Below are 12396 nucleotides of genomic sequence, written 5' to 3'. Positions count from 1 at the left end.
AAGGGTTAAGAATTGGAATGATTTCTTACTTCACACCTGGTCTCCAGTACCCTGGACAGTGCCTGGCCCAGTATATGTGCCAGGAATGAAATGGAAAGACTCAATTCCGTTTTCCCACAAAATACCTTTCATTATTGGTATTACATTGCTATGATTACTATCTGAAAAAATATTGGCACTAATGTAATTATTGCTGAATAAAAAACTTTTTTCTCAAGGGTGTTTTGCCTTCTGTTTCTACACACACACACACACACACACACACACACACACCACACACACACACACACACACACACACACTCACAAACACTTTTCCTTCTGCTTCACTCTTTGGGCATACATTAATGGTATTCTCCCTCAGGAACTAGGCAATCTATTGGGAATAACAAGATGCTAAGATATTGCCACTGCTTTCAGGTAAGCTACTTCTTGAGATTATTTTTGTCTTCAACTATATTTCAGTTCAAGATCAACTGACCATTTGAACTGAAAAGAAATCTTTTCCCATAGATGGCCAAATATATCATATTTCTCTACCTTTTTTCATTTCTTCCTCCTCCATAGTTTTCCTTTGTCCTTTTTTTGTCAGTCATGGGCTTGAACTCAGGGCCTGAGCAATGTCCCTGAGCTTTTCTGCTCAAAGCTAACACTCTACCACTTTGGGCCACAGCTCCATTTTCCTCCACAGTTTTTACTTTTGTATAACCTTAGTTTTTGATCAAGCTTTCCTTCAGCTAATTAGCATATATCAAATTAAGTTTCTCTCTTTCATTGTTAATAAAGTAATGAGAGAATATTAAGGTTTCAATGATAGTGAGAATTTTATTCTCTCATTTTATGAGTTTATGTAGACTTATGTTATCTGTGACACATTTAATAAAATAATAGCAAAATGCTGGCAAAAGGAAAGCAGATTAGCATGTCTAATTAAAATCCTATGGCAGAAGTTACCTGCAATTTGAAATTACAGTGTTAGGTTGCAGTACAAAGTGTCTATTATGCTCTCTAGATCATGGGATTATAATGTATTAATATCTTTTAAAACACTGAGATAATTTAAATTTATCAGTTTAGATAGCATCAGCAATGCGACAGAAAGAATAGTAGGCTAAAGGTGAAACTCTTGCTTTTCAGTTTTGAACTGGTATCAGTAGATTGACTGTAGCTAAATCCCTCTCCTTCCTTTCACACAAATTATTGTTCATTAATTCCTACTAATTTTTAATCTGTCTTTATTTTTTGTTCCTTTTTTCTCTCTCACTGCTATTGCTTGGTTTCAAACTCTCTGGCTTGGACTTGTAGAGTAGACTTGGAACTAACAGCCTCCGCCTCCCATTTCTTTTCATTTAAACCATTGTATACAAATTTTATAAACGCATCTTCCTGATTCAATTTTTTAAAACATTTCCCTCTCTGAAAAAGTAAATGCCACCAAAATGGGTTTTACCATTCAACAGACAAGAATTAAATCCCCTTGTTAGGCCATTATTCTCTGATATAAGCTTAGGTTTTTTGTCTAACCAGAAAGCTTACCAAAGTCATTATGTTACAGACACACTGAACTTTTCTCCCATGTCTGATAATTATGAACACAAGTGGTCTTGTCCAGAAGATCTCTCAACTTGGAATGTCCTTCCTCTGTGCCAACTGACATACTCCTTTTTGTAAGACCCAACTCAAATATAATCCTCTCCAAAGGTTCCTTTTCTCTCTCAGACACAATTGGCAACTAATTACTCTATATTCAAGCAGTTCTTTGTCTGTGTTTATATGTATATTTACCAATGTTTATTAAAACCTTTAATTGAGCATTATATAGAAAATATATAATAGCATATATATGACACTCCAACCATTCTCCTTGAGAACAGCTAAGCACTTAGTATAGAATGATTAATCAACACCAAGTACTGAATGAATGAGTGAAAATAACAAAGCTTCAAAGTCCCTATTTTTATCTGTTAAGAGGAGTTACTATAAGTGGTTTTAAATATCCTTTCTGGATCTCAACTTTTTTTTTTTTTTGGTTGGTCGCAGGACTTGAACTCTGGGCTTGGGCGCTGTCCCTGCACTCTTCAGCTCAAGGTGAGTGCTCTACCGTTTGAGCCACAGCACCACTTCTGGTTTTCTAGTGGGTTATTGGAGATAAGAGTCTCACAGTCTTTCCTGCCTGGGCTGGCTTTGAACCGTGATCCTCAGATCTCAGCCTCCTGAGTAGCCAGGATTACAGGCGTGAGCCACTGGCGCCCGGCTTCTGGCTCTCAATTTTTATGTGTATGTAACCAGACATATTTATGCATATTAATGAGTGACTTGCATCTTTTTATGTACAGAGTGCTGGGAAATAGAGCAGAGAAAAAAGTACATGTTTAAAAAAACACTTGATAATAGAAAATAATGGTAGATATGAACATACAAGATGGTTGTAGGGATTGACTTAAAAAAACACTGTATGCAAAGTGGCTGATTTGTGGCACATTTCAAATACTTAATAAATATTAATTTTGATCATTAAGGAAGAAAATACCTGGCAGCTTTTTTGTGAATTCTACAAGAATCTGCACATGACTGGTAGCCATTTCTGTTAAAATGAGAAAATTTTCTTCTGCACTGAATTCTTCTTTTAACTAAATTTTAAGAAAAAAGCAAATGATTATTAAGTGATTATTATTAACCATATACAATCATTAAAGGAAAGCAAAACAGACTTAGATGATAACATTTAAAGAGCCAATTGTATTCCTCAAATCTCTGGAAGAACCATTCCATTGGCAAGACAGATGCAAGACTTTCCTTTGTTCCTGGGTACTACTGAAAGCATAAGTCAATAGCTTAAGTTCTCAGCCCAAGTAATACATTCCCATGCAGATTGTAAAGATTCTAGTGAGTGCTAACTTTAAACAAATGTATTCTCAAGTAGGGCACATACAATTTTATTTGTTATTTCCTGAGGCATCCTCTGTTTTCTATATGAATCCATGATGTAATGGAGAAGATTCTGTTGATCTGGACTGAGCTCAGTTTTCTCCTGCACTGGCAAGAAAATACAAGGTGTTAGGGAGGTTGGTGATAAAGTTTTCTTCCTACGCGTGCATTCATCTAGCAAAGCATTTTGAAAAGTCCTAAAATACAGTAATTATGAATGCCAGCCTGCTTTCTCTGAGTCCTGGCACAAGTAATATCATTATCTCATTAAATTGGTTTCAAGTGGTTTATCTCAAGTTGCCTATCTAGAGAGAATAACAGAATATTTCCTTCACATATTTCCTGGGAATAAATAAGAATATGGCTATGGAGCCTACTGAACCTGCTCATGTTGAAGGTCAGTGAAAATTCAAGGTTTAATCATAACAAAGGAAATGAAAAATCTGATATCTGTATACAAGACAAAGGGTAGAGAAATATAAAAATGACATCAGGGAATAAACCAAAGGAAAAATGAAAGAAAAGAGAAATATCTACAACCCCCCCCCAAATCTCGTTTTCATTTCTTGGCATTCACTTCAATAAGCATCATTTTATATGGTCATATGCACATAACTATTGAGCCATTGTCATCCTCACCTAAGAATATCCTCCTTTGTTTTCACTGTGCAGATGCTTAGAGTGCTGTTTCATTAATCATGTTCAAGTATAATTATTTTTCTTTTACTATCCACTGAATTAACTTGTAGACTTATAGATATAGTCTAGTTAATACAAATGAGTGAAAACATGCAGCCTATTTTTTTGGATCTGGCTTACTTTGCTTAATATAATTACATTTATCAAAAAAGAAATACTTGACTACATTTGAAGTTGATGAGATGTGAGATTCAAATTTAGAAAGTAACATTAAAATTTTGCATTTTAGTTAATAAAGTTAAAAAGCTAAAAATTGGTGATACTAAAATCATACTTGATTTATGAATACTGTAAGAGTATATTATCTGATGATTCATTTTGTGGACATTACTAGAAGTAACATGATTTCCTGGGGATCAAATTCAAGTAGGGAACAAAAACATCAAGCAGCAAGTCAATTTTAAGGAAGGAACTGTAGGACATTACAATTTATGTTTTACAAATGGATCAAGTCTAATTCAAGATACAATGAATGAATAATTTTTAAATAAAATGTCCCTAATCTAATGATTCTTTGTCTTGTTTATACAAACAATGGACATTTATTTAGTAATACAAACATGGACTTAAAAAAAAGAAAATGATGGGCTGGAAAGGTGGCTCAGCTGTAGATAGAGTGCTTGCCCCACATGCATGAGGCCCTAGGTTCGATTCTTCAGCACCATATAAACAGAAAAAGCCAGAAGTGGTGATGTGGCTCAAGTGGTAGAGTGCTAGCCTTGAGCTGAAGAGCTCAGCGACAGCACCCAGGCCTAAAGTTCAAGCCCCACAACCGATAAGAAAGAAAGGAAGGAAGGAAGGAAGGAAGAAAGAAAAAATGAAAACTCCATCTAGGAATATCTACTCCATATTTAGAGGCTGACAAACTGTGGCTGATGGACCAAATCTACCTGGTCTTAAAATAAAGTTTTATTGAAATACAGCCATAGTCCTATGCGTGTATATTGTCTATGTGGCTGAAGTGGCAGAGTTAACAAGTTGTAAACAAGACCATGTGGCCAAAGTCTAAAATATCTAATTGGATAGAGTAAAAGACTGTGGGCTCTATCCTGCAAATCAAGTCCTTATGGTGATTGGTCATGAGTTATCTGACCAGATCACCAGCTCGTAGGGTTTATTGTTTATTTCAGGTAATTAAAATTCTTCCAAATGTTCTGTGCATTGTCACGGTATATGCATGTGTCTAATCACCCAGGGTACTGTTCCCTTATTTCATCCTATGTTACTGAGAGGATTTCTTGAGAAATTCACAACTTGGTGGAAATGGCTTTGGCTTTTCTCTGTTGGTTTGCTGTTAAGTATTCATCTCTGTTTTCTTCGTAGGCAGGGACAAATTCACAGCCTTGGTTGAGTTGAAGGGATTTTCAGTGTGAAGAAATAGACATCAATATCCAGTTGTGCACCAAATCATTTCCCTAGTGGAAGGAATAGAATGGAAGGAACCAGGGACAATTTCTACTTTTTCTAACCTTATACACTGATATTATTTAACTTTGCATTTGTCTCGGTTATACACAAAGGAAGGGAACCCATTTTAATACACAACTGAAAGGGAAATTCTGCTGCCTGTGATCTGCAAACCTCTCAACCCTATCCCTAGGTTCCTGGAAGTCCCATCTCCTGCTGGCTTTGGCAGGTGCCATGCATGTGATTACCCTAAATGACTTGGTCGTGGAGGTCACTTGTCGCAAGTCACGTCCTTCACTGTCCTCATGAGCAGTCTGATCTGCATGTTGCTTCACATTTTTTCTCAGTCGTTTAGATTTACATTGGATTTCAGTTAGCAAGCCTGGAAATATAAGCATAAGAGACTTCATCACAAACAAGTATCATTGGATGTAGTCAAAAAGCAGCTGCTGTATGGTGGCTCAGATGATCTATGCACAAGTATTTCTAGCCCTTTAGACATTTAGAATGTCCAGGTTTAAGAATTGATCTTGAACAAGAAGTTGAACTTCTGTGAGTCTCAGTTTCTTAATTTGTGAAGTGAAAATAATATCTTCCTCATGCTTTTTAATAGAATGAATATAATCAGATGTGTTTTTATTTGTGTATGACTAAACTGGGGCTTGACTCAGGACCTTACTCTCTAATTTAGCTTTATTTTTGCTCAAGGGTGGTGCTTTGCCACTTGAGCTAAAATTCCACTTTTGGGTTTTTTCAATGGTTAATTGGAGCTAAGAGTATCATGGACTTTCGTGCTTGGTCTGGCTTCAAATAACATCCTTGGAACTCAGTCTCCTAAGTAGCTAAGATTACAGGCACAGGCTACCAGGACTTGGATGAGATCTTTTTTAAAAGGGCAGATTATAGCAATAATTTGTGATATTAAAGCATTGTACAAAATGAAATGTATTCAATCAACAAAACAGAGATTTACCTTCTCTCTATTATTATCTATGAAACCTCTCAAAACATGTCATATTTTAAACATTAATATTTAGTAGTATTTCTACCAATGATACATACTGTACCGTATGAAATATATTCAATTGTTGCATTAAATACATATATTAACTTTTAGGTAAAACAAATGTTAACATTTTCAGGGAAAACACTTAAATCCTCTTAATTTTCACAACTATACAAATTGAAAATCATAAAGGTTAAATGGTGTGTGTGTGTGTGTGTGTGTGTGTGTGTGTGTGTGGTGTGGTATATGTGTGTGTGCTGGTCCTGGGGCTTGAACCTCAGGGCTTGGGTGCTGTCCTTGAACTGGTTGTGCATAACGCTAGTGCTTTACCACTTGAGCCACAGCTCCACTTCTGGTTTTTTGGTAGTTAATTGATGATAAGAGTCTCATGAACTTTCTTGCCCATGCTGGCTTTGAACCTTGATCCTCACATCTCAGCCTCCTGAGTAGCTAAGATTACAGCCATGATACACCAGAGCCCAGTTAAAATATTTAAGTACCACAATTTGGATCTTGAATGCTTTTGCCCCCCCATCCCCGCCAAAAGGCCCTTAGCCACTGCAAAGGGGCTTGTGATACCCCATCCCCTTCCTCTTTCTCTTTTGCTTCCTTGCATTGGCCTAAGCAGTTTTGCTCTGCCATGAGCTCTCCAACCCTGCCATTCAACATGCCTACAGAGATCTAATTGCAATAGGTCCAACTGATTATAGACTACAAATTCTCAATTTATGAGCCTCAAAGAAATTTTCTTTTTATAAGTTTTTAAGTGCTAGGAAGATGACTAACCCAAAGTGACCAAACTTTTTGAACGATCATATAATGTCATCATTAGTTTCTATTTAAACAGAGTTATAAAAATAGTATAGAGGCTGAGAAGGTGGCTCAGTGGTAGAGTGCTTGCCTCTCATGCATGAGGCCCTGGGTTCTATTCCTTAGCACCACATAAGTAGAAAAAGCCGGAAGTGGCATTGTGGCTCAAGTGTTAAAGCGCTAGCCTTGAGCTGAAGAGCTGAGGGACAGCACCCAGGCCCAGAGTTCAGGCACTATGACTACCAAAAAAAAAAAAGTATAGAATAACTTGCCATACGATCAGAACTTCTTTATTCTCCTCTCAATGAAACCAAGTTCCAGGAAGTATTTGATACAGGAAATGTATTTGATAGATTCATGAAAGATCTATACCTGATCCTGGAAAAATTTGCATTCATAAATAAGAACACTATAGGTTTTTCTAGAGAGACTCATGCAGGGCGCTGTCAGAGCTCAATGGAACAAGTTCATATTTAAGTGATGAGCAACATGAACCGCCCGTGTCAATGTATTTCCATTGTTAGATTGGATTCCAGCAACAACCCTCATTCAGGTTCTTGTTTCATGTATGCTAAAATGAGATTGTGATCAGCCACCATAAAACTTTCATCCACCCAGAGCTGGATTATTTACACAGACCTATTTTCCCCCTCCTGAACACATTATTTCTCCGGGTCCATCCCAGTTGCTTGTATAGTTTAGGAATAATAGAACTGGAGTCACCTTCCACAGGCTTTATTTCATGTGACATTCCTTTCCTGAATGTGATCATCGCCTTGGTGACATTTGTTTGTCTATTTGTGTTTGAGGAAGAACAGGCCATATCTCAGAATCAGAGCGGTCCATAGAACTTGCAGAATGAAAAATTAATTATGTTATATACTAATATGCATTCCAATTTTTGATGAAGATTGTGGTTCCTCACAAAGACATGCAGTTAATACAGTGTCTCTTTATCAGATGATGGGATAACATTATATTAAAACTCAGGGTAGTTAATTTCCTGTGTAAACTTATACAAGTCCATTCAAAGCTATACCAAGTGAAGAATGGAGTCTTAAGCAAATGACTTGGTTTAAAACTCTATTTAGATAATTCAGAGGCAGTTAACACTTTATAAAGCATTCTTATTTTTTCCCCACCCTGGTGAATCTTTAGCTTACTTAAGTAATAAGCAAGAATATATTAAAATCAACTTTAGAGGAAAACTTTCAGACTGACATTCTCTGTGGCTCATTAATGCATGGTATTTTAACCATATATTAATGCCATTTTATTTCATGTGCCATCCCTTGCAACAAAGAACCAAAAAATTAGAAGTTTTTTTTTTTCCATGAGAAAGAGGTGCTCTTTAGTTGACAGTTTGGGTGATTCCAGTGGCTCATTACCCTTTTCAAGAACCTAGATGGTTCTTGAATAGATACTTTCTTTAGTATGTGAAGAAACACTTTCTCAATAGGGGTTACCTGCCACCTGCCTCCTTAAGAGATTTTTAGTGGAATTGAATTGCTTGAAGTGAATACCTGTATACATACATTCAGCCAACATCCCCATCTCTTTGCATTTCCTTAGCCGGCACTCTTGGCATTTTCGTCGCATGTACATGTCCATCACACAATTGCCCCCATTTTTACACTTGTACACGGCGTTCTTTGTGATGCTTCTCCTGAAGAAACCTGTGAGAGAAGCACAATCAAATAAAAAAAAAGAATCCCTGACAACTTCTCAACCTTTGGAGAAAACCAGAAATGCCTCAATGTTTGTCCATAAACTGCCAGAGAGCTCCCAGGGAACTTGAATTCAGGGCTTGGGCACTGTCCCTAGGCTTTTTTGTTCAAGGCTGGTGCTGTGCCACTTGAGCCACAGCTCCACTTCCATCTTTTTTGGTGGTTAACTGCAAATAAGAGTCTCATAGATTTTCCTTCTTGGGCTGGCTTTGAATCAAGATCCTGACATCTCAGACTCCTGAGTAGCTAGGAGCCCTCCTTTAGTATCTAAGTCACAAACGACATCTACAATTGCAGTGTGTGGTTGAGAAGAATGCTGTTTTTAATCTCTCCAAAATAAAGATGAATTTGAATTGTAGTGGGAAATTAGTCGTTTTTTAAAGAAATTATTTTAATCTATCTTTATTGGGGGACAATTATGAGTCAGAGAACACTAAGCACTAGTGTTATAAAGGAGAATAATTCATCCCTGCCCTTCCGGGGTTTAAAGGTTGCTGGAAGGCAAAAACATGCAAATAATGAAGCAAGAGAAAGTGAGGGTTGTAGGGTTCTGAGAGTAGGGTTTGCTAGGAGCCCAGCAGACACAGCACGGTGAAGACAGGAAGTGAGCAATGAGCTAAGAGTTGGAAAGTATATTGCTGTTTACCATGTATTCCGGGAAAATGTTGCTTTCAGGTTTTCAATTCAGTACTTAATATGCTGGCCTGGCACAGTAATAAAAAATGCCAACCTTGATTTAAAAGCCAACATCTCCCTTGAGAAGATACAGCCTGTAATAGCAAGGATGCTCAGAGCCTGGGATATGACTGGCTTCATTTCTGCTTCTCCTTTCCACCATGTCCCATTTCTATGTAGTCTCCTTCAATTGATTAACTATAGATTTTGATACTTCCAGAGTTAAAGGGGGTACCAATAGAGAAGGATTGTGGGAGGTGGGGGAAGAAGGAAAGGACAGTGCTTCCCTGCCCCCCATTCCCCCCTACTCTACTGACAATTTCACCTTCTGAAGATTCAGATACTTGTGGTCAACTGGCCACTGAAATAATGAATGGAGGTATCTGCAGGGGTAGACTCTGATGATATAACTCCTTCGGACAATTAACTGACAAGGACAGTTTAACAAATGACTTACCAGGAAGCTGAAACTTGTTTTGTCTGAGGGAAGTGGGACTCAAGGGGAGGAGGGTGGCTAAATGGAAAGAGGAATATGGTTGTAATATGGTTGTAATAGTCAATGTGAAAATAGAACCAGGAAGCCTGAAGCCATGCGTGGAGTTGGCATAGATAGGGAGGAAAATGGTGGAAGGGGGTGACATTGATCAAGACACAGTGGACCCCTAAACCGAATGATCCCTTTCTGCAGCTATTCAAAACTAACAAAATACATAAATAGTACACTAAAAACAACAGCAACAAAGGAAAAATCTCTTGTATCCATATCCTGGGGTTCATTTCGCTTAGCATCATCTTATATGGTCATATGTACATAGCTTTTAACCTTTTCTGCTTGTCTGGTAAGATTATCCTAGACATATACTATTTATTGCAAATAAGGGAAACCATGGGATCTATGTTTCTTTGGATCTGGCTTATTTCACTTAATATAGTTTTTTTTTACTCCAAGTCTTTCCATTCTTTGTTGCTGTTGTCTTTAATGTACTATGCATTTTTTTTTGGTTCTTTTGCATGTTCTTCCCCCATGGTATAACCCCTGTTGTCACTGTATTTGACTCCGGTGTCCTGCATCTTGTATATACATTTTTCTAATTTGGGCCGGGGAAGGGGAATAACAAAATGCTGAAACAAGGATACAGGATGACCTATTGTAACAATGAGACATAGAGGACACCCTATTGAAAATGAACTTTACAATTTGCAGGGGGGTGGGGAGGAGTAGGAGAAGTGGGGAGGGAAGAGATAGTAGGGGAAAAACAAAGGAGGAGGTAACAATGCTCTATAGGAAGTGTACTCATTACCTGACTCATGTAACTGTAACCCCTCTGTAGTATCTTTACAATAAAAATATTTAATAAATAAATCATTAAAATATTAATGGAAAATTACAGTAATAAAAACCTTTATAAGTTTCCAGTTGCAAGTAGGTATGACAAAATCTTGCATAATTCTGATCTGTCCCACCCAGGATATGAATTGTACCCCTGCTTTTGACTGTACATCCGGTGGCAGCTGAGAGATCACATACACATAATTTTAATTCCAATGTATTGTTATTCTGTTTCATGAGTAGTTATTGCTGATAATCTCTTACTGTGCTGAAGTTCCTAAATCATAAATTAAGCTTTATCATAGGCACACTTGAATAGTGCATATAGAGTTTGGTACTATCCAATTTCACGTATCCACTTGTGGTCCTGGAACATTACCTCTGTGGACAAGGTGTGGGGGAACTACTCCATCATTACTAATTAGGTGTGGCTAGCAAGTTTTCAAAGGTGGCTCTTGTGTGTTAGGCTCTTTAGAAAACCCCTTCCATCACTGGTATGTTATCATCTGGACTACCTTGATGAGAATAAATATACTTCTATTTATGAGAAAAAGCCTCTTTTCTCTTAAAGCAGTTGGCTTCCTTTCTATTAATCTTGTAAAAATTGTTTTTCTGAAAAATTCCTGCCTTGGCCAACTGGTTTGGTCCTTGTTAATTATACTTTAGTTATATACATCCTTTTCCTGCTGCACTTAAATTATCTTGTTAAAAGCTTCTTGAGTTTTAGTTACGTCCTGTAATTAAGTCACATTATTTTTGCAGATTGTGAATCTCAGATCAGCCAATCAGATCAATAGGGGCAGGACTTGCTAGGTTAGAGAGAAAAAGGGAGCAGCCTTCCTGCTCTGTGTGCTCTGTGTGATTTTTTGCTGATGGTGGGCGCTTCTGCAGAAGTAAACTGCCTTGCCATTTTCCTTGCCAAGTTGGTGTCCTTATCCCTTTGTGCAACCCCAACATCCCAAGATATTGCTAACCTATTCTAGCTCACAGCTTATACCTCTTTCTTCAGCAGATAGGAATTTGACAGCTCTCTCTACACTCTATTCTGTCTTTATGTGATGTTGATAGTATGTATTTATAACCATATATTAGATTTCTCTGGTCCAAGATAGGAGTCCTTCTTATTTTCCAGTACTTCTTATTATCTCAGACTCTTGGAACTATATCTAGTCTTTTTTGTTGTTGTTTGTCGTGGGGCTTGAACTTTAGGCCTGGGTGCTGTCCCTCAGCTCTACAGCTCAAGGTGAGTGCTCTACCACTTGAGCCACAGTGCCACTTCTGGTTTTCTGGTGGTTAATTGGAGATAAGAGTCTCACAGACTTTCCTTCCCGGGCTGTCTTTGAACCGTGATCCTCATTTAACACGATTCCTGAATGCTGTGTTCTCTGAGCTGGGAGATAAGAAGAGGGATAAGACATTCTTGTCTTCCAACTCAGGGTGAAGATGAAAAAAAATAAATACACAGCGTTCTACAAGGCAGAAATCTACTTAGGAAATAAGTGGTTGGAATTTAGAAGCACAATATACCTCCACACTGTACACTTGTAAAAGTGGAGCTGCATTTAAGAAGGAGGGATTAAAATGACATTGCAGGCATGGATGTTTACACATTTATTACAAAAATTCCCAGAAGCAGGCAAAAAATGGTTCCAATAAAGTAAATAGAGTGATGATTTTTCTAACAGTTATTAGTTGAATGTGTTAAGGAAAAGAAATTTTGTGGGCTGGGAGTAACTGTTAATTTTGAATAAGGAGAATCAGAGAACACTCTGTGGAGGAAGAAGAATTTGAGTGAAGACTTGGAGAAACCATAGG

At 37.5% G+C, this 12396-nt stretch overlaps 1 protein-coding gene across 4 annotated transcripts in view; it reads right to left on the bottom strand.

Annotated features, from left to right (window-relative positions):
• Positions 1-12396, bottom strand: part of Nr1h4 (nuclear receptor subfamily 1 group H member 4) — a 51388-nt gene that overhangs the window by 16203 nt on the left and 22789 nt on the right. For 2 of the 4 annotated variants that reach the window (XM_042693153.1, XM_042693151.1), the window contains exons 3-6: positions 8373-8525; positions 5282-5415; positions 2932-3030; positions 2530-2629 (exon numbers count right to left, since the gene is read on the bottom strand). In XM_042693153.1, coding sequence (XP_042549087.1) covers positions 2530-2629; positions 2932-3030; positions 5282-5415; positions 8373-8525 — 486 coding nt within the window. The remainder of the gene's footprint in view (positions 1-2529; positions 2630-2931; positions 3031-5281; positions 5416-8372; positions 8526-12396) is intronic. The other 2 variants (XM_042693154.1, XM_042693152.1) reach the window with 1 other exon arrangement.

This window comes from Dipodomys spectabilis, unplaced genomic scaffold (genome assembly GCF_019054845.1).
Source record: "Dipodomys spectabilis isolate Male_0828 unplaced genomic scaffold, ASM1905484v1 ptg000163l, whole genome shotgun sequence".
Classification (NCBI taxonomy): domain Eukaryota; kingdom Metazoa; phylum Chordata; class Mammalia; order Rodentia; family Heteromyidae; genus Dipodomys; species Dipodomys spectabilis.
Note: the sequence above shows the minus strand (reverse complement) of the source record. Positions and strands in the feature narration are given on the sequence as shown.